The 21,963-nt window shown below is 34.3% G+C and overlaps 5 protein-coding genes across 5 annotated transcripts in view; 2 read left to right on the plus strand and 3 right to left on the minus strand.

Annotated features, from left to right (window-relative positions):
- The first annotated feature begins 71 nt into the window (after positions 1-71).
- LOC135078304 (sortilin-related receptor-like) overlaps positions 72-21,963 on the plus strand; it is a 54,237-nt gene continuing 32,345 nt past the window's right edge. The window contains exons 1-4 of the mRNA XM_063972903.1: positions 72-102; positions 14,295-14,367; positions 14,557-14,766; positions 15,289-15,465. Coding sequence (XP_063828973.1) covers positions 75-102; positions 14,295-14,367; positions 14,557-14,766; positions 15,289-15,465 — 488 coding nt within the window. The 5' untranslated portion in view covers positions 72-74. The remainder of the gene's footprint in view (positions 103-14,294; positions 14,368-14,556; positions 14,767-15,288; positions 15,466-21,963) is intronic.
- Positions 3,397-5,837, minus strand: LOC135078031 (probable N-acetyltransferase san). The gene is made up of 3 exons (XM_063972578.1): positions 5,704-5,837; positions 5,229-5,552; positions 3,397-4,585 (listed from the first exon to the last, which is right to left on the minus strand). Exons 1-3 carry the CDS (start codon positions 5,709-5,711, stop codon positions 4,384-4,386), a joined length of 534 nt encoding a protein of 177 aa, XP_063828648.1. The 5' UTR covers positions 5,712-5,837; the 3' UTR covers positions 3,397-4,383.
- Positions 6,323-10,897, plus strand: LOC135078026 (probable cytochrome P450 301a1, mitochondrial). Its single transcript, XM_063972571.1, has 10 exons — positions 6,323-6,809; positions 6,893-7,130; positions 7,452-7,645; positions 8,172-8,370; positions 9,279-9,349; positions 9,510-9,613; positions 9,720-9,883; positions 10,062-10,127; positions 10,324-10,537; positions 10,679-10,897. Exons 1-10 carry the CDS (start codon positions 6,434-6,436, stop codon positions 10,790-10,792), a joined length of 1,740 nt encoding a protein of 579 aa, XP_063828641.1. The 5' UTR covers positions 6,323-6,433; the 3' UTR covers positions 10,793-10,897.
- Positions 10,846-12,351, minus strand: LOC135078027 (protein lin-52 homolog). The gene is made up of 4 exons (XM_063972572.1): positions 12,281-12,351; positions 12,033-12,134; positions 11,689-11,787; positions 10,846-11,280 (listed from the first exon to the last, which is right to left on the minus strand). The coding sequence occupies exons 1-4, from the start codon at positions 12,312-12,314 to the stop codon at positions 11,138-11,140; spliced, it is 378 nt and encodes a 125-aa protein (XP_063828642.1). The 5' UTR covers positions 12,315-12,351; the 3' UTR covers positions 10,846-11,137.
- LOC135077827 (THAP domain-containing protein 5-like) lies at positions 17,140-21,899 on the minus strand. The gene is made up of 6 exons (XM_063972365.1): positions 21,158-21,899; positions 20,652-20,896; positions 20,377-20,430; positions 19,814-19,966; positions 19,250-19,336; positions 17,140-19,131 (listed from the first exon to the last, which is right to left on the minus strand). Exons 1-6 carry the CDS (start codon positions 21,259-21,261, stop codon positions 18,974-18,976), a joined length of 801 nt encoding a protein of 266 aa, XP_063828435.1. The 5' UTR covers positions 21,262-21,899; the 3' UTR covers positions 17,140-18,973.

The raw sequence follows: 21,963 nt of genomic DNA on the forward strand, positions 1-21,963 counted from the left end.
GAGAAAAAGTGATAAATAATATGTCCGTCGACAGTGGCTTTAAGAATAATTATAATGTGCAATTAAATAATTCAATGTGGAACAGTAAAAAAACTGTGGACAAGGGAACGAGTTTTAGAGGTTATAACACACATCAAAATAGCTAAAGTGGCTATGGATTTTGGTGTTCGGCGAAATCCTACACAATATTATTATTATTAGTGTAAAAATATGACATTATGGCTGTGGCCGGTGAAGATAATTATTTTATCTTAAAGAAAAATAACCCAGAAAAAATGACTAAAACTTTATTGTTTTGAGTTACCTGTCCCCTGTGATCATTTTTAATGTCTAAAAAAGACTAAAGCCAAATATCTAATTAATTCTTAAAATGTTTAGAAAAGTTTAATTGTTTTGAGTTACTTTTTTTTTATGGCTATCCCTTGTGATTTATACATAAGTAAAAAAACATACTGAAGCCAAATATATTATTTAGTATACAGTAACGAAGATAATAGTTCTTAAAATCTGTCTTATTAAAATTTATTTTCATTAAACATAGTTTTATTTTGTAAGTATGGTCACTCTACAATCTAAATAGTAGTACGATGCGGCTAAACGTGGGCCGCCGTATTGAAGAACGTATCGCAATGACAATCCGCCTAAACGTTGAACCGCCGTATTACAAAACAGAGCTGTAATGTAAAATGCCTAGTGGTAATGTAAAACGGCGGATTATACAATCCGACTGCGACACATCCATACATAAATCACAATTTACTAATTACTAACATCACATACATACTTTATCATTTAACGTAAGAAAGCATGCAATACACTGAGCATTTAGTTATTTATAAACAGCGTGTCGTTTTGTCGGAACGTTTTTTGAAATGTGTGTAAAAAAATTCAAAATGCATGTTGCCAAAGTAAGAGTTCAAATCGAGTGATTTGTAAATCGATTGTTTTTTCTGTGTGTTTGAGACCACTGATTTCGTATTTGTGTATATATTCTATCTACTACTTAATATCTATGGCTATAACGCATGGTAGTAGTGAAGAGGTGCGGGAATGTGTACAGTCAGCGTCAAATAGTTCATGACACCCAAAGTAACCAAAAAGTTCGCAACACGTCTTTGTTACAATTTGAAAATGCAGGTTCTGTTGTCTACTTTTAACATCTTTGGGTGACACGAACTATTAGACGCTGATTGTATGTATCACATCAAACATTATTAGTAGGCGCGCACACCGTTGATTTTTAGTTGGCCGATAGTTGTGCCCGATTTTAAATTGTATGAAGAATCGGCCAAATCGAATCGGCGTAGTGTGCGCACTCCCATACATGCCCATACTGATCAACTGCCCGACTAAACTATTGGCCGACGAAAAATCAACGGTGTGCGCCTACTCTTATAGTGAGACTTTAAATGTGCTTTCTGACATGTATACTATGCCATCTCTGTTACGTCATATTATGTCACCCCTCACGCACCTCTCCGCTGGAATCTATTCAGATGCGTCATACCTACAGTAAATTACAAAATCCAATGTACTACGTACGGCACATGACATTCACAAGTAGTTTTAAAACTCAAATACAATCATGTTTCGTTAATAGTTGAAAGCTTAATTAACTTACGTACGTGCGAATACCCATATCCATGTTCAGGATTTTAAAAGGGAATATTGTAAATGCATTTTAAATCATTGTTGAGTTCCTAAGATGTATTTATTACGAACGAGATAGTAAATATTAATATGATATTGAAAGTAATGTTCTAATGTCCAATTCGATATGTTAAGTAAAATAATAATCGATTCCATATAACATAAACAAAATGTATATTTGATGCTCGTCACTGAAAAGCAGAGAGTGAATTCTTCAATAGCTCGTAGAATATTAAACAACTATAATAACTACATATTACATAACGCTTTAAAAACAAAATTTATCAACCAATTATATTTTTAATAAAAATACACTATTTAGTTATTAAATCTTTTTACTTTACATAACGAATTATGTACCTAATCTTTTATCGATGTTTATTAAATAGTTTTGGAGTTGCGATTTGAATAATGGAATTGATGAAATCGAAGTACCTGTACTGTATAAACTTACACGATGATGTTATTACGAGAAGTAATTAAGATTTTTAAATGAAGTATTAACCGAATCGTAGATCCTACGTAAAATACTTTTACTTGTTGTGTTTATTTGTAGTTTTTTATGATAATTATGACGTCGAATGTACCGTACTCGTTTTGTTAGAGAGCTAGAAGTAAATACTTTAAAACCTTATCTCACTTTTAGTATCTTTAAAATATTAATTAGTTGGTCTATTCTGCAAAATGATTTCTACATTTCCGCTCTACCTATCTTTTTCACACACTTGTGCGGTTGATATAATATAGTGAGCAAGAGAGACAAATATAGATATGCATATTAAAATCGTTTTGTAGAATAGTGCTTTAGATGTTCGTTTAGAGTTGTATCTACAAAATTTTAATACCATGTTTACCTAGACTAGCGAAATATAAAATTATTTCTAACCTATCTCACAAATCTATGTAATGCAACTAAATAGTATTTGATTAATTAAATTGCGGTTTTAAAACTAGAAAAGCATTGAAATACTTGAGTCGGTATTGGCTTTGGATGTTACTTATTTCATTGTTTATTTTATCGTTAAATGAATGCAATATGACATTGTCTGTGATAGTGAAATGAGGCTTTGTAAAAGCATAACAGTATTCTAAAATGCACGATTATAAAATCAACTTGTAAAATATATTGTATGTTATATCTGTTAGTGTAATTAAAGAATTTGTAAAAATGTATTTAAACGATATTTTTATAGCATAAAGAGAACTGTCCACGTACATGAAAAATTATATAAATTACTTGTGGAAAACATAATCATACTACTAAATAATTTTAAAGGACGCAAATATGTCAGGCCTTAAATTGGAAATGAGAAAATTGTATTTCGACCAAAGAAGTCCATAGCAAAAATGTCTACTAGTCAGTTCGACAACATTGTACGTCTTATATTTAATTAAACTAATGCTAAAAATCTTTTGTTTTATTTACTTACAACTTCGCATTTTGTACCATTTACCAAAGTTAGAAAAAGATAGCTCAGGTTCATTTGGAAAACAAATGATGATATGAAATACCTATAATTTTTCTCGATGATTATTCGATTTCCTGTTACTTCATAAAAACCTGTCCTTGATAGTATACATACCATCTGCGTAATGCGTAAGCATAATCTTGATGGCCGTGTTCCCGATTGTTATTTTAAATATTACTAATACTGATAGTTGTTGTGTCGAACTAACTAAACTGCATTACTGCCAAGTGCCAACCAATTCTGTGAAGTAATTTGAATAACAATAAAATCTCAATGATATTGTTAATTATGTTTATTTTATGCTAATGCTAAATTTGCAGTGAACATGATGTTTAACAGATACGGTTTAGAAAGAGCAGTGTATGAGACACAATTGACTTTTTGGTAACAGTTCATGTTATAATACAATGACTTAGTTACAATTATTATAATTTATGTGTATAGAAATCAGGCTAAAATATTAAATAATACAAAAAATTTAAAACAACAAAAATTATAAAAAATTCTTTGAGAACATATTTGTGGATATGGTGCAGAATAAGCCAAACTGGTTGAAATAAATTGAATTCGAAACCAAAGCTTATTAACGCCAGCACAATTAAAACAAGTTCCTCGCCTAGTAACTTGGAACAAACAAATCAATGGTCATTTACAATCGACTGTGAGATAATTACTTATAATAACTGCTCAATATTATATCGACAAATGTATACTAGAAGAGGATTTAGAAGATCTTCAAATCTGCTACATTATTTATTACAATATAAAGACAGTAAAAAAATGGACAGATAACTTATAATGATATTTATGATATAGTTAAAAGAATGCCTAGAGCTAAGCATTATCATATATTTTTACACATATCATTAGAATGAAATTACCAAGAGAGTTCATTTACAAATTCAAAGCTATCATGAATGACAAAAGTCAGATGTCATTTCCTGTACAAAATGATACTAAATTATTCAAAACACACTTCAAAATGCAATACGCATTCAGTGAGCTCCTTTCGTCGACAAGCATTAACTATGGAAGTATTCTGTACAACATGAATGAAAAGAGTCCTGAAATGATCAGTCATTTTAGTTTTAACTTTATGGCCTCTAAACCATGACTTATTGTAAACTCATTCATTAATGTCTTATTTTTATTCAAATCTGTATGTTAACAAAGTGACTTAAGACTTATTATTTAATCACTTGCTTTTTCACAATAACAACCAAGTTGAGGCTTTTAGGAGTAACTATTTGGGGTTCCATGGAGCTCAATCGTGACCATTGGTTTTCGCATGTGGAATCGACCCATTGAGTAATGGTGCAGCGGGGGTTGTCTTTCTGATTGTCTTGAGGAGTACATGAGCGTCTGCAGGTTCTATTCTCTTGTAGTAGTGTTCTTTCGTCTCCACAATTTCAAAACCAAACTTCTTGTAAAAATCTATTGCGCCTTCATTATTTACTTGGACATGCCTGAAAAACGAAAGCAATACATATTATGAATACAAAGTAACCAATTTTTTTATAATATTAATGAACATGGCATTTATAAAAATAAGGATTACTTGGGAATTGTATTTCAAACTGAACATTGAAATTAAAAGCAGATTTAAAACTTTTCCACACCTTCAGCTATGAACAAACTATATGCCCAACAAATAAGGACAAATCATTAATATATTGATGGTGTAAAATTTAAACAATAACAGCTTTATACTGTTAGTTCTGATAACAGTATCAATCTAACATGAGTGGTTATGTAGAACTGTGTCACAAGTACAATTCACACCAGTCCAGCTAACAGATAAGGAAATATAGCTAAACGCTATTGAAAATCTAATTCAATCAGCTTTAATTTATAAACTATTGTAATTTACACTGCCATTGCACGCTATATTATATTTCGTATGATAACATCAAAGTAGACAGCATTATTATGCTGAAAGCAGTCACTAGCTTAGCCTTGCCTTAACAACAGATTTCCTTAACCAAATAACAGATACATAACCTTGAATCATTGTTACAACATCAAAAAGGGCTTAGCACGTTACCAATTATACAGTTGAAGTGTTCAGTAATTTAATTAGCAATTCACGTGTTGGATATGAGTACTTACAAGAAAATGCTGTCGAAATTTCCATCTTGTTCAACATACTTGAGCACATGTTCTACCATCAGTGTTCCTATGCCCAGTCTTCTGTATGGGTACAAACATCCCAGCGTCATTATATACAACCGCCGGGAGTTCTCCGACGTATCTATCCTACAGCACACTGCCCCAACGACAATGTCATTGTAATAAGCTAGTTTTGCTAATTCACCAGCTTCTAAAACGTCTTTGTAGAACTTGTCGTTGTAAGACACTGGAAACACGACTGTATTCAGCTTTTTCAACTGCTTTATATTATGCGGTGTCACGTCGCCAAGTTCTATTTTAGCTCTGGAAGTGTAAAGATGATTTTTATACAATAAATATGCACAATTTCGGTATCAACGAGGTTGCAATTAGGACTTGCTAGATTTGAACAAATCTATCGAGTGATAAGGATAAATGACTATTAAATACAACGCTGAGTGAAAATGTTACTTACCTAGTCATTTTAATAACTATTCTAATAAAAACACTACAATTTTAAAACTAATCTAACCATTTAACACAGTTATATCACACGAGATCAATCCCGCCATCTGCCACTAGCTGTCGCTCTGTTCGCCATTATTTTTGACAGCAGACTTTAATGTTACCATGCTGCTATTCAAATATTATAATTCGCTCAGCTTACAAAAGATGATAATATAATTTATCAACTATTTACGCCTTTTTCCGAAACAGTATGACCTACAAACAGTAAACATATGTTACAAACTGCATGTTAACAGAGTGACAATGCATAAAGGGCTTTTAATTTTTTATAAATCAACATTGAAGATGAAAGGAGAAAAATATGAAATAATACATTAAACTACTAAATGCAACAAATATTCTTTACTGGTAATTCTGTAGCTTTCGTTCAGAAATCTTATAGCGCAATAAAAAAAACGTTCAGAAACCGAGTAGTAATATGCCATAGACTGATAAAATTACTTTTGTAGGCAAAGGAAAAATATCGCAAATGCTGTCAAATTACACGTGAGCTCAAGAGCTCATCCCGGGCCCCGGCTCATCCCTAATCCCATATATTACCTTTACAAAAATAAAATGGCGCGGTGATTCGAAAAAACATCGTAATTCAATTGTTTCATTTGTAAAACGTCACATACCTCTGAAATTCTTCTAAAAAACGATAATTTCGTTATCAATTCTTATCGTTTGCGAACAAAATGTTACTAAATCAGTTGCGACATGTGAGGTCTAAAGCAAACTTCAATAATTTCGTGCATAATCAGAAGTTTCATACTTTAGATCGAGCAAGATACCAACTTGCTACGTCTCACGAAGCTCGTATGTCTCCAAACGCCGACACAACCACAGTGAAAAATGTTGAAATAAGCCCTCCTAACAGCCGAATACTGGGTGAAATTTTCCCAACAACTAGAGTGGTGCCAATGGTTTTGTCTAACAAGGAGCCGGTTATTTTATCCTTCGACGATGTGCCTGGTCCGAAGACGTTGAAATACTTGTCGAATGTGCGGCAATATTTGTCACAAGTTGGTACTCAACTCATGGCTGGGGCTCTGACGGTTGGGCTAAATATTGGTAAGTTGAAATTACCTTTAAATGCTTCAATTTACGTGTAACATGTTATCAATAGGGATTTTCTACCTTTAAAAATCTCTCAGGAACATATATCAACAACCGAAAGCCGCTAAAAAGCCTATCCGTGCTGTTCGACGAGTATGGCCCAGTAGTTCGCTTCGTCAGCCCCATGGGAGGAGACATAGTCCTCATAAACCACCCGGACCACATCCAGAAAGTGTACACCATGGAAGGAGAAAGCCCCGTCAGATCCGCTTTGGACTCCTTAGAGAAATACAGGCTGGAACATAGGAATCATGCATTTAGCGGAATTTATTCAGTGTAAGTAAAATCCCTATCGTACGCTTTATCTCGCAGTTGTTGTGGGCGACACTAAAACATTACACAAATTATTTTAAATCAATAGTTTTTCCCGCGTAAGTGTCGGTCTGTCGCCGTAATACAAACTGTCTTAACTTTACACTGGTTGGGATTTTATTGGCGGTCAAGCTGTACATTCTGGCTACACAGGAGTTGCAGCGGTGGGAATAGTTCCGTAACTTTTCCCTGAATGCTTAACTATTTATTTTTATTTTATTTGTCTAAAAAACGTCTAAAACTGCTACTGCTCCAGCAGTTGCTAAGTTAAAATTATTTTCTCAGCCACGGCCCCGAATGGATCCGCCAAAGGAGCACCGTGTCGAGCCCGCTGCACGACGCGGTCGCGCTCCACATGCACGGCCTCAACGACGTCTGCGAGAGTTTCGTGCAGAAGGTCTACAATATGAGGAACCACCAGGACGAGGTGCCCAAGGACCTGATGAAGGATATCCATAAGTGGGCGTTTGATTGCATTGGTCAGTATTCTTAGCTAAAGCCCGGTCTGTGAGCACGTAGAATTTTGTCCAATGACCCCATACCCCCCAAGCTACCCATCCTTAGCGCTCGCGCGTAATTATATTGCTGTCGCGACTGTGCGACGTGCGCCCGCAGTGAGTGTGCGAGCGCGACAGCTACATAATTAGCTTGGGGTCATTGGACAAAATTCTACGTGCTCGCAGACCAGACATTAGTATTAATCTTTGTATTTTGAGATGCCAGCACTGCTAGTCGATTTATGACAGGGTCTTCCTTCATCAGCCAGTATTCCCGAACCAGTATAAAACATAGTGTGGCACGCCCATTCACGAGGTGAACAGTCGACCTTTTAGGTAGCAGGAGCAGAACGCGCTGGATGCAGACAAGTCGCCAAAATGTACTTAAACGTGTTGCGAACTTTTTGGCTACTTTGGGTTGGGTGACACGAGCTATTTAATTTGACTTTTTCCGATTTCCCGATTTCCTATAAGAAATAAGACAATCTAACTAATCACGTTTATTCAGGGTTAATCGTATTCTCGAAGCGGTTCACTATGCTGGATACGGAGCTCATCTACAGCCAGTGCGACATGTCGTGGTTGTACCACAGCCTGGAGAAGGCCACGGAAGCGATCGTCAAGTGCGAGTCGGGCATGCACCTCTGGAAGTTGTTCACCACCCCGGCTTGGTATTCGCTGGTGAAGAACTGCGATAGTTTGGACAGGTACTTAACATCTATTTGTCATTTCCCAACTTTTTTTGTCTATTCCAGTTGATCAAAGTGGACTCCAAGCGACATTTTGGTGTCTTTTGATCACACATATTATGGATCTTATCCATGGGTGATCAAAGGATACCAGTGTCGCCTGGAGTCCACTTTGGTCACCTGGGTGATCAAATTTTAATATACCATTTTTTAACATGAACAAAGAAAGCTCTGTCTCAGATGGGAATTGAACCCAACCTTTCGCGTGCCGGGTGACTGCTCTCACTCAGTGACTCAGCAGATTTTTTTTATTTAGAAAAATGTTTAACGCACAATGATATTATATAAAAACAAAAGCAGATATGTTATAAGCGCTCGCGCTGTGAATACTCAAATACGTCCCAATTGGGACGTCTTGTGTTTAGTCTTCGTGTGGCCTGCGTCGTGCGCAATCGCGTGCGTACCACACCGTAAGTTCCTGTTCTTACCAAAATAAATAAAAAATGCCATCGTGTGTGTTTCGAAAGTGTACTAATTATGACTCTAAAGTAAACAAAATACAAGGGATCTCTTACCACATGTGATTATGCAAAATTATTTAGTATTTATATTTTCAATTATTTATGCAAACAATCAAGACGCCATGCGCCATGTTCAAGTTAAGAAAGAGAAAGCGATCTTGTTTTGACGTTAGAGCGATAAGGATGCGTGCGCTGCGGACATAGATTAGTTAGTGCAGAATCGTTAAAACTATAGCTATCTCTTTCATTTGCGTGCTATTTCGTATCTTTTGTTTCACTTATCAGTTACATTTGTCAATGTGTGCAATTTGGAATAGCTCGGCACGGATTCAAATCGTAATTTCTATGAACGTAACACATCTATAGTTCTAATATCATTGTTAACGCACTTATATTTTGTTGCAGTTTGATAGGAAAGCATGTCATGGAGGCTGAACAATCAATTTCAATCAAAAACAAAACTGAAAATGTTTCAAGTAAGAATCTACAAAATTTACAGATAGCATAGCGTAAATATTAACATCTCTACTTAGAACCTTATGCCATTAGCTGAGATAACGAAGATTTCTAATATAACTATCTTAGGGTAATTGTTTAGTTGAACAGAATAACTATTCTAAACAAATGTATTTTCAGGTCAACATTCTTTGATTGACACCATGTTACTCGGAGAGGAGAGAATGAATGCAGAGGATATAACCACAGTAATTATGGATATGCTACTAATTGGAGTCAATACGGTAATGATTTATAACGTACAAAAATTTAAAAGGAGCCATATGATGTATTTAGAATTTTAGATTCTTCTTTATGTTTTCGTCTGCAACTCACACATTCTTGTTCCAGATTACCTCATCAATGGCATTCCTCTTATACCATTTAGCTAAATATCAGAGGGCTCAAAAACTTCTCCATGAAGAAATTGGTGATCTGTCAATAGATCTAAAAGATTTTAAAAATATAAAGGAGAAGACACCTTATCTCCAAGCATGCATCAAGGAGAATCTAAGGTGATGATGTACAACTAGGGGTTTCCTGTGGTAGTAGTGTTTGTTTTACGTCAAATAATGCCGCGAGGCTCCCAAGTGTAAGCTCTGTTACGTCACATGTCACCCCTCAGATAAACACTATCCCTGTAATTTTATTAGGAAGGAATAAAGTTGTAATTGAGAAATTTTTGTTTTTCAGATTAGTGCCTCCAATCCCAGTACTTACAAGAATCTTGCCCAAGAATATAATATTGGACCGATACAAGTGAGTGCTTTAAATTATTTTTATCCTGTGTAAAACCATAAAGTAAATTCATAGATAGGCATAGATGCCTAAATTAATTCTAACACTATTATTAATTTCTGGCAGCTATGCTCTACATTTAAGTTTAAAAAAATATCTGAAAAGTTAATTTTCCATTAATGAAGATACTAATAAAATTATTGGCCATTGATTACAGTATACCACGTGGCACTCTTATCATAATGTCAGCGCAAGACACAGCCCTCAAAGAGAGCAACTTTGAAGATGCCAATGCGTTCAAGCCTGAGAGATGGAACAGCCCTGATGCTAAAGATTATCATGCTTTTGCTTCTATTCCGTTTGGTCATGGTGCAAGGAAATGCCTAGGCCAGAACATTGCAGAAACCATGATGACCTTGCTGACGATTAGGGTAGGTATTTGCTGTACTGCATTTGTTTCATTTTTAGAGTATAAATATTATTTTACTAGATTTGTTGGTCCTAGCCCATAGTCTTTGGGTTATGTCACTGCTCCTATGTTATAATTAATGGTTTTATCTCTATTATTTCAGTTGGTGCAGAAGTACAAGCTGGAATACCATTATGGAGACATTGAGCCAACTAAGACTTTTATTGCTAAACCGAACAGAGCTCTAAAGATAAGATTTATTGATAGGACCCAATAGTGCGACTGATACTTAACAAGAGCTTAAGCTGGAAGTAAATTCAAACAAATGTGTTTATAGATTAATTTTATTATTATAACTTGCTAATAAAATTTAAAAATATGACATACATTGTTTATTTATCACACAGCTAGATTTTTATGGATAAAAAGGATTTTTGTTTAGTACTAAAGTGATTATAAAAATTAAAGGATAATATTATGTAGGCTGATTACAAAGTTTCATAATGATATAGGTAAACAATATTGCTCAGATACCTAGTGCATTACATTGCAAACCATTTGGTACCTAAGTAGGTCATTTAATAAAACTATATTAAACCTAGAGCTAATATTGCCATGATGACTACCTGTGGCGCCTTGATGTAAATATGTTCAAGTATTTCCCTCTCGTCATTTCCTTGGCCTCCTCTAGTCCCAGTTGGTATGCCATGTCGTGAAGCTTCTTCACTTCCAAAATTAGACCACTCGCAGACAAAGAGTTCAGTTCTGAAAATAGAAACAAGAAATGTTGAAACATAGGTACTTTGTTGTCGGCTTAAATGAATAAAACTTGTTTTAAAAAACCTAGGCTACGTATTATTATATGTTAAAATTTGGATCTTCTGGGTCTAACAGATTTGATGTTTAGTGAAGAATTTACCACATGTGGCTTAAATGAATAAAACTTGTTTTAAAAAACCTAGGCTAAGTATTATTATATGTTAAAATTTGGATCTTCTGGGTCTAACAGATTTATTTATTTATTTATTTGTAATAGGTATACAAACAGTTTACTTTATTTGATGTTTAGTGAAGAATTTACCACATGTAGAGCAACCAACACGGCTTAAAATAGCTAAAATAATTATTTCTAGTTTTGAAAGAATTAACCAAATGCTTAGAGTTATGACTTACGTTGCATATAAGTGTAGTCTTCCTTGGTCAAGCCTTTATTCCAGGATGGGGGAGATTGATTGGCATTCTGAACTGGCGCAAACTCCGATACTCCAGGTACTGTAAACGAGTCATTTGAAGATTTAGACTCCTCATCACATTTCGTTATGTTATTTCCATCATCCATAGCAAACCAAAAGTTTAAAATTATGAACGGTTACAAACGAAATGCCAAACAACAAAATACAACAACGCCATGGAGAACGGACGATGAACGGAATGACATCACAAATCCCGCGATTTTTGAAAATCACAACAATCGATTACTTTGGTTATGATTATTTTAATTGATATTAAACACATACTCTGTTCAGGCCATAGCTCCGGTGATGCACGATCGAGCTTCTCTAAACTGAGAAGACTTTCTTCCAATGATGTCAGAGGAATATCATCAGATGTGGTTTGGCCTACAACAAAACAAACATTCACCATGAAATTACCACTGAAAATAGTTGGAATTGCTTCAATTGTTAAAAGTCACAAACGATTATTTAAAATGGTGTTATTTGGCGATAAATTACACGAATTAATTCCTATTATGAAGCTATTTTACCTTCCTGCACAAAAGAATTCTGTTTCGCGGCCATTTTCCAATTTTTGACAACATGACAACATCAATTCCATCGATAGACAAACCATAGATCAAAAAATATCTATAGATACGTTATAATTATTGCCAAGCTGAAAAATATTTAAAATATACTTTTGGTAGAAACCAAAGTTTTGAGATGTTCTCCCAGAAATAGTGTAGTGCACGCACATTTGTCATCAGTCTATCGATATGGCTACGGCTAATAGAAAATGTTTTCTCTAAGATCAGACGACAAGAGAAAGATTAATTACATTACTAACATGTAGAATTCTCATATTTTAGTTGAATCTTCAAAGATGTTCCAAAAAAAGTCACTTTTACATACTTTTTTTTTTTTTCATTTTTCGAAACCTCAACTTCTGAACGGGCAACTATAGGCGCGCGCTGATAGAGTAGAATTATAGTCAACAAGCCATAGAATAAGTTTTAAAGCAAAATTCTGTCAAGACTTAGTCTTCGTGTTTCATTCCATACTTCACTTTCGGAGAAAAACTTTTAATGACATTTATTCATCAAAATGACATAAACTATCGATTGGAATTTTTAATAATAGAAATTGTAGAAAAACAGCTGTGCAACAATCGCATTTTCGATCCATAGTGCGGCTACTAAACAATCCCTAGTCAATGTATAGAATGCCAAAAACGTTTAGTTATTGTATGAAATATTATTAATTTTATGCTCTGAGTCTGACTAGGTATTCTATACAATACCAAACGCGCAGCTAGCCGGCAATGTGTGTGCGATTGGTATCATACAGCTGATACAGCTCATTCGTACTAACATCTTTTATCTTCGAATCGGTAACCCTAAAATCCTGGGGGACAAGAATATAAAAATAATATTCTTCCAACCTCTCAAATTTTAAAATGTATTGTTTGATGTATCTACTTATTTATGCCCTCGGCTTCGACATTAATAATATTAACTTCTGACTCTGGATTTATAAAATTTTGAAAATAAGAAATTAAGCGTTAGCAAATCGTTTTTTTTGCATTCCCTTACTGGACTCATTTTGCACGACAATTCGCGGTTGGATGATTTTAGATTGAGTTCTTTCTTCCAACCATGATGATCAACCAACAAAGTACTAATCTGTGGGTCTAGACAAAGAGCACAATCATTATAATCGCAAACCAGTCGAAAAATGGTCGAAAGGCCTTTTTTTTTGTATGGAGTTTTGACGGAGTCGATTTTCGATTCGATCAAAAGTGCAACTAACTGAATCAATTGATTCTTTGTTATTACTTACAAATTGTGTGACACACTTACAATTGTTATATTAACGTAGTCCATAATTTATTTTATTAACTAAAATGGACAGACCATGGTTAACCATAGTAACGTAAAGATATCGATAGTGACCAGATTACTATCCAAAAGCATCACTAGCTACTACCCATTGGTAGTTTTCTTCTCTTTCTTTCCGGCTGTCAACTGTAGACAAGGTGCGTACGCCACATGGTTTTTCAGTGAAATAAATAGTGAAAACTCTGGTTATTGTATCGTAAATACGATCAAAAACACAAAAGGTAACGCAGATTAAACTTACCTGCTGGTTTGGCTCCAATTTACAATATTAACATTTTGGTATAGATCGCAAATCTACCACGAAGCACCATGCCAATACTTCCATGTAATGGACTAACGAAGTTTATTACCGAGATAAATACACTCTGAAGTATAAAGCATTACCTGTTTAATTATTTCAAACCTGATGCAACTTATTTACCCATTGGTAATGTCTGGATATGATCACAAATTTAACATAACCTAACTTCGTATCAATACAAGCCATACTTCAGCTCGTACCAACAGTGTATGGTAGAAAACACAGCTTGTTACTACGTAAAGTGGCACCTAATTACAAATTTATGTAGAATACGTGTGTTTACTATCTCTGCTATAGTTTGGCGGGTAGTCAATTTCATTGGATATCTCAGGGTTTAACTAATCATTACCTCTTAACAATTTCAGATGCGTTCCGTCACGCTCAAGGATGTCGAACAAGACAAGGTCGTCAAGACCGTAGCTGCTCACTTGAAGAAGTAAGTAAAATTCCTTGAATAATAATTTCTACCTTGCTCTGTACAATTAAAGACGAAATTTCTTCTTGGGGAGTTGTACTAATATTTGATATTACTACTTGTTTAAAACATTAATTAAATTGGGTAAACTTTCTTGGACATGTTTTTTTATGTTGCCTTTACTTATTTATGCTATTTTCTACTTTTTAGGACCGGCAAAGTCAAGGTCCCAGAACACATGGACCTCGTCAAGACTGCCCGTTTCAAGGAGCTGGCCCCCTACGACCCTGACTGGTTCTACGTACGCTGCGCTGCCGTTCTCCGTCACATCTACATCCGCTCCCCTGTTGGAGTAAAGACAGTCACCAAAATCTTTGGTGGTCGCAAACGCAATGGTGTCACTCCCTCACACTTCTGCAGGTAAATGTCTTTATTTTTAAACTTATGGTGGTTAATTTAAATTCATTCATGAGAAGATAAAAATTGTGATTAATCCATAATAAGCTGGGTTATACATTAGTTTTCAATGTACAATTTAATTAAATTCGAAGTATTTTTATTTTTAGAAATTGAATCCAAATTTCTACTGGCTAAAAATTACATTTTATTTTACATGTGTGCTTAATTAATGTGTAATGCAGCTAAAAATGGTATTTTCACTAGTTGCCAAAATTCTATCACGATTAAAAATCCCCAAGTTTCATTATTTTATCTTTTCCCTCAATGTTTAGCTGCACTTATTTCTATGCAGTGTATTCACAAACGATGCTTGCTTATGTGAAGCAGTAAATCGGAACGCACAGCGTTGAATAGAGCTCTGTGATTGGTTTGTGTGTCACCCTGTGCATCCCCGCGCGCACTGTGAGACCTCATAGTAATTTTTGTGAATATGGGTGTTAATCAAATACATAAATAACTACAACTGATGATTGTCACTTCCAGATCGTCAGGCAGCATCGCCCGCAAGGCGCTGCAGGCCCTCGAAGCCCTCAAGCTGGTGGAGAAGGTCGCCGACGGCGGTCGCGTCCTCACGGTGCAGGGTCGCCGTGACCTCGACAGAATCGCCGCCCAAGTCCGCCTAAAGGCCAAGCAGGCTGCCAAGCAGAGTGTCATTGTTCTGTAATTTAATTTACGAATAAAAAAAAAGTAAAAAACATTTTCTTTTTTATTATCACACTGATTTTTTTTCTGAATTGGATTGGAACTAGACTTAAAAATCTGAGTCAGGTAACATAAAACTACGAAAGTACGGAAAAAGTTATTTGCATAAACCTACTAGCATTTTTTTCAATTTTCTTATGAACAGAATGCATCGCGTGTCATACCTAATTATGGCAAAAAAGAAATCTCAAAAAGAGAAGGTAACGCGATGGTTTATAGATGAAAAAGTGGGTTTGGTTTATTCCTGTTGTTCGGGTTGTTGTTCCTATCGATCGGGCTTGTCCCCATTGGTAGACTTAAATTATTTTTATTTTATTCCCACTGTCCCCACCCTTCCCCACCGGCCGGAGGATGGTACAATGGAAATGAAAAACAATTGTTTTTATTATTTTATTAAAATCTCGTCTCCACAGGTGTGGTGTGCACCAAAGAGCATAAAAGAGTAAGAGACGGCACTCCATAGATATTTTTTGAGCTCACGCACACATATGCATTTTAGAGAACGACCCGCAAATCTTTACCAACCGCACAAACTACAGGCGGAGCTACCAACATAATGCCTTATTTTCTGACAGTATTAGTGACGTTCGTAATAACTTATCGATTATCGATACTTTGCTAGGGTTGTAATTGCATATCGATATCTAGTATAGGAACCTTCAATATTTTAATGATTACTATTTTTATTTTATACTATGTGTAAGTAAAACGAAGTTTTGTAACGTAAATTATTTATTTCGAAATAAAATAGGTATATTACAATAAGTATTGAACATGACATAGCAGTTGTAGGCATGAGGAATTATTGAAAATTATAACAAAGTACAGAAATGATAATTTTATAAACTTTTATTTTCACAACTTTTTCTAAGAAAAAATAGGATTTTTATTTATAAACATCTTTAATTTTCTTATCAGCTGATCGAACCTCAGCCTCAAGATTACTTTTCAATGCTTTGTTGCTGTGCTTTTTTACTTTTGTCAGCAAAATTGTTTTCACTTTTTATGAAGCTGTCATTAATGATTTTACAACTTTTTCTTAGAAAAAGGTAACTTAATATTTTAAACATCTTATCATAAAAGACAATGCCGGAAATTGGCGTCTTTTTTTTTTCGCGCGGCCATCGACCATACCTTGTATTTTGATTACAAAATAGTGTAATAAACCAAACTTACTATGACATGTATATCTCTAAACTCAGTCGGAACTGAGTTACGAGCATTAGAAGTTTGATGATTTTCATACTAGATTTGCTTTTTGCGCGCAAGTTTTGTAAGAAATTGCAACAAAATAGTGACATTGTATGTGTAAACAAACAATACCATCCATTATAGGCTCCAGACATCAGGATGGAGCAGAATCAGCGCAATAAAAAAATTGCGCAATATTTTGTTGCAATTTCTTACAAAACTTGCGCGCAGTAAACAAATCTAGTATGAAAATCATCAAACTTCTAATGCTCGTAACTCAGTTCCGACTGAGTTTAGAGGTATACATGCCATAGTAAGTTTGGTTTATTACACTATTTTGTAATCAAAAAACAAAGTTTGGTCGATGGCCGCGCGAAAAAAAAAAGACGCCACCTTCCATACAAAATCTGGCATTGCCATTTCTTTATTATTTTGTTGACATTTAAACCAACTAAAATTACAATTTGTACTCAACATTAAGAAAATGAATTTTCCAACATTTTCCATATATATCTGGTCGGCAATATGGTCATGATAAAATTGTTTAGCTTCATTTACGGTGGTACATAATTGAATTGTTGGATAAACGAGACTTTTTTTATCATGCCACCATTCGCGAAGAGATATATATGCATACAAATCATTGTCAGCAGGAGTTTTCACGCTCAAACACTCTTCACAAATTAAACAAGAACTGTTCTGTAATAGTTTGGCAGCTAAATACCCGCTTACATATACTACTGGTTGGTTTTCAAGGCTACACAAATTTTCAATGGGCTGTTCTAAGTTTTCAGGGTCCGGGATAGACAACACAGGATAAAATTCAGTGTCTGTGGAATCTTGAACATTAATTTTTATTTCTGTTGTTTTTAAATTAGTTTTTAAAATGTCTTTATATTCCAGCATATGTTTATTGTTGTCTGCTTCACAATTAGCACTTCTGCTATGAGGCACTTTCAGCCCAGTAACCATGCTTGTTTTAAGCGCTGCAGTAAAGTGCGTGATAGTGGGATTTCTATTGGTTACACTGTGTTGCCTAATGATTCCAAATAAGTTTTCCAGAGAGTCTTGGTTAAACTGTCTAAGGTTCATATATTTAAACTCTTCATTCTTTAACTTTTCCCAAATATCGTTTAAGGATTTGATAGATATTTGATATCCCTTTACGCATTTAACATTTTTTAGTATCGTGTTTTCTGCTGTTATAAATTTTATGGTTTTTAACTTATCAGTATAAAAGGTCCAAGACTCAATGTGATTACTTGATGTGGAAACATTTTCCCGGATCCCTTTCTTTACGTCATTTAAAGATGATGGACCATTTGTACAATCAAATAGTTTATCTAACTGTTCAATCACAAATGCTGTATCATTGCAATCAGAAACTTCTTTCCATGCCATCATTTTTAAAATAGCTGCCACGGTATTACTCAGAGCATGCGCAGCATACTTCACCCTCATCTTAGTTTTGAATGTTGGATTTACAATGGTACTATTCAGTTTTTTAAAATTTAAAAAATTTCTGTTGTGTTCTTCTGCAACTACCAAATGCCTCCATTGTGCAATTTTTCCATCGAAAGACATATTTCCACTTTTAAAGAAATTGTTTCGTAATGATTTGAACAAGTGAGGGATGTCATAGATTATAAAAATTTTGTCATTATTTACAGAGAAAAAGTTGCTATCTATGCCTTGTCCACAGTTTCTTTTTAACATGTTAAGAGCTCCTATATTTGTAGATCCCTGATCACAAACTGTTGTTAGAACCATAAATCCGATTTCTTTTAATTTTTTGATGATGTCCGATATAATTTTTGCCAGTTTTGCTGTTGATATTGTGCCTTCCACAAAATAGTGCGCAATATATTGTTTGTATTTATGTTTAGCACCCTGTATCATAAACACTAACGCATGGTCTGCAATTTTCTTTTCTCGTCCCATGTTCTCGCCCTCTCCATAATCCACGTAGCCATCCACTTTATCAGCAATTTCGTTATAAATTATCCGTTTCTTTAACGCCATCTCGTCAAATATTAACGAGCAATATTTATTTTCCTTTGGCATACTTGATGCTTTTGCCTCTAACATATCAATTATATTTTTATTTATACCAGGCTCCATTGGTATATTTTTTAAAATCCTTTGGAGCGTTTTAGTGCTTGGTAGCGTAAACAGCTTTTGCATATAGCGGTATGCTTTAGGGGACCGTTTAAATATAGCCAAAGCATATATTTTGTTGGCTAAAGTCCACCTTTTTCCTTGTGACTTTTTTTTGTTATTCTGCACTACATCCTTTACTAATGATGTCAGCACTTCCGAATCTAACTTGTCTAAATTCACTCTTGACTTCGCTATATTCCTTATTGTTTTTTTTTGCATTTTGTAACTGTCGCCAAAGCCTCTTCTCTTTAATTGTAAATGTTGATGAAGTGTCTGTAATAAAAACATTTCCATTAGTAAAAAAAACAACATTAAAGCAAATTGAATTGAATATTGGTTAATTAATCAGCAATTTTACTTAGTTTTTTAAATTAGGTATGTTTTATCTTACCTTTCATTTCAATGTTTTTCTTAGGTCTTTTATAACTGTGGACTAATATTTCTGCCTGTGCATCTTGATGGCAAATGTTTTTATCATCTGAAATATTATAAATATGCAAATTAGTTTAAAATTTATTTTGTTGTTTTATGAAACATATTATTTCCAAATCAATCAATCATTATCAAGTTTTAAAAAAATGCAAAGACAGGATAATGATAGCTCTTCTCATAAAATATGAAGCGTGGGCCCACCTTCAATAACAATGACATAATATTAAATTAAAGGCATTTAGAGGTTTTAATGTTCTGCATTCTGGATGCGGTCTGCGGGTATGTCAAGACAATCTGTAAGTGGTCGTGATAAGGCAATCAGTCACGTGTGCTTTGCGTTCTTTGTTCGTATCCGCACGGTCAAATCGCATTAATATAAAATGTACAGAAACCTAGAATGTTGTACATATAAGTTCATTTTGACCTGACTGCAGACTGCAGAACGCATCCAGGGTGGCATTCTTTAGTTTGAGGGAAGGCATATTATTATTTTAGAAGGTAAATAATTAGTTTGTACACTTACCATGAGTAATGGGTTTATAGGTCATATGTTCTGGTGCATTGGAAGTAGAAGGAAGAGGTTCAAAAGTTGTTTTCGCAGAAATAACAGAATCTGGTATATCCACAGCTCCCAAACATGTTGAATTTAGTTGTTTGGTTGTAGTTGTAAGGGGAACTGAAAGCAGATAATGAAATGTGAATTGGGTAATAAAATGTCATGTTCTTACCCAACTTTAGGGTACAATCAGTCTAGTACATGTCTTGCTCACATTAAAAATTACTAGCTTATAAATATTATTAAACTAGCTGACCCGGCTAATTAATGTAGATTGCCTAAAATTTTTCAAATTGGTCCGGTACTTTTTTTTGAAGAATTTGTATTACACAAATTACTAAAGTCCCTCTAACTCAACACACATTCTAAGCTAAATTGTGTTACGAGTGGGTTTACTACAATATTCAAGCTGTGGGGTTCTAACCCGCACTTTAGGCTATCTTGGCTTCGAGTTACGGAGCCGATCAAATACAAACAAACAATTAAATATTTCCTTTTTATATTATTAGTATAATTTTAGATAAACATACCTCGTTCAACTGGATTTGACTTCTTTGGAATGCAATATGAATGATCATAAAGAACTGTAACAAAGTATAGATATAATTAATAATTGAAATTATATATTATTTATTGATAAGCATACAACACATGTTTGTGGTTACAAAGAAAGAACCTTGTTAAATTGCATTCGGTTGGTTTGTTTTGGAAACCAAAGAAAATTAATTAAGACATCTAAATAATTCAGAAAAATTGATAGATAGTAAATTAAATTTTAAAAAAATAATTGAAGTCATCATCATACCTGTCTTGAGGTTTTCTTTATTGGAGTCTTTTACATGAAGAGGAAACTCTGTCAAAACTTCATCTGGCAAGATGGGATTGCTCAATTCCAGTGTTGGAATAGCTGAGTTCTTCAGCCGAGTTCCTTTGGCATTGAAGGATTCAGGAGTGAAGTGCCCACCACAAACAAACTTCAGTTGGTGTAACTTTTCAATAGGTACATATGCTAAGTCTTCTATGCCAGCATTTTTAACCCACATTCGACAACTGAAATAAGAAATACCTATTAGAAAAGAAAAAGAAAGTTAGTTGATGAATAAATTTCAGTTTGTTAAAACTGAAATTTATTCATCAACTAATTTCTTTTAGTATTGTTATGCAATTCATTTACAGAGTATGAAACAAAATACTGAAATTAAAAATTGGTTATGGTTATTTACTGTATGATTAAAAATATTAATCCCAGCCTTTAAGTTTACACAATCAGTAAAATTATCTTGTAATAAATGAGTGTTATTAGAAACTTACCGGTCAGAATCCAGAGGAAACCTACTCAAAAGTAAGGGTGATCCACCACGACTTCGCCTCTTATTACAAATAACGCACTTCTTGTTGTTTCTACTCTCCATCATCAGTAGAAGCCTAAAATGAAATAGGTATTAATTAAACAAAGCCTATAATTTCTCTCCAACCAGTGTCAATGCCCTGGTTCATGAATTTACCAGTTTTGAAAGTACATTTACATTTTCATCACATAGGGTTGTTTTTAATGAATAATAGATTTGTAATAGATCTAATATTTCAAGTAAGTAGATAACATACCCATTAAACAGAAAAGTAAATAAGAGTTTAAACTTCTGTAGAAGTTGAAACACAGCTTATTTAAAAGAGTCTCTATCTCACAAAAAACATAACACTGAACAGCAAACTTTATCACGCCCGATACGGAGGAACTTAATCAACTCAACGTAAACGACAGAAAAGTTTATTTACAGTAATATTGCACCAAATCTGAGAAAATAACTTCACACGAATCAATTCGCCGGTTAAAAACTCAAACTCAATTGACAGACATTTTTTTTCATTTGTCAAACTAACAATACTACCAACATAAGGACACTAACAATTATTTTTAGTATGGTGGTATTGATCCGCGGGTTCCCCTGCTGTAGTGAAATCAATCCAAAATGCACTTTATTGCTTAAGGGATAAGGTTGTATATCAATTGCTACATATAGAGACTAGTTTTTGTATGAGAAGTGTCTACCCACTGGTGTGCACAAATAATAAACCGTGGGTTCGACCATCCATTTATTTATATCAACACGAAAAAA

The sequence above is a fragment of the Ostrinia nubilalis genome, chromosome 14, assembly GCF_963855985.1.
Source record: "Ostrinia nubilalis chromosome 14, ilOstNubi1.1, whole genome shotgun sequence".
Classification (NCBI taxonomy): domain Eukaryota; kingdom Metazoa; phylum Arthropoda; class Insecta; order Lepidoptera; family Crambidae; genus Ostrinia; species Ostrinia nubilalis.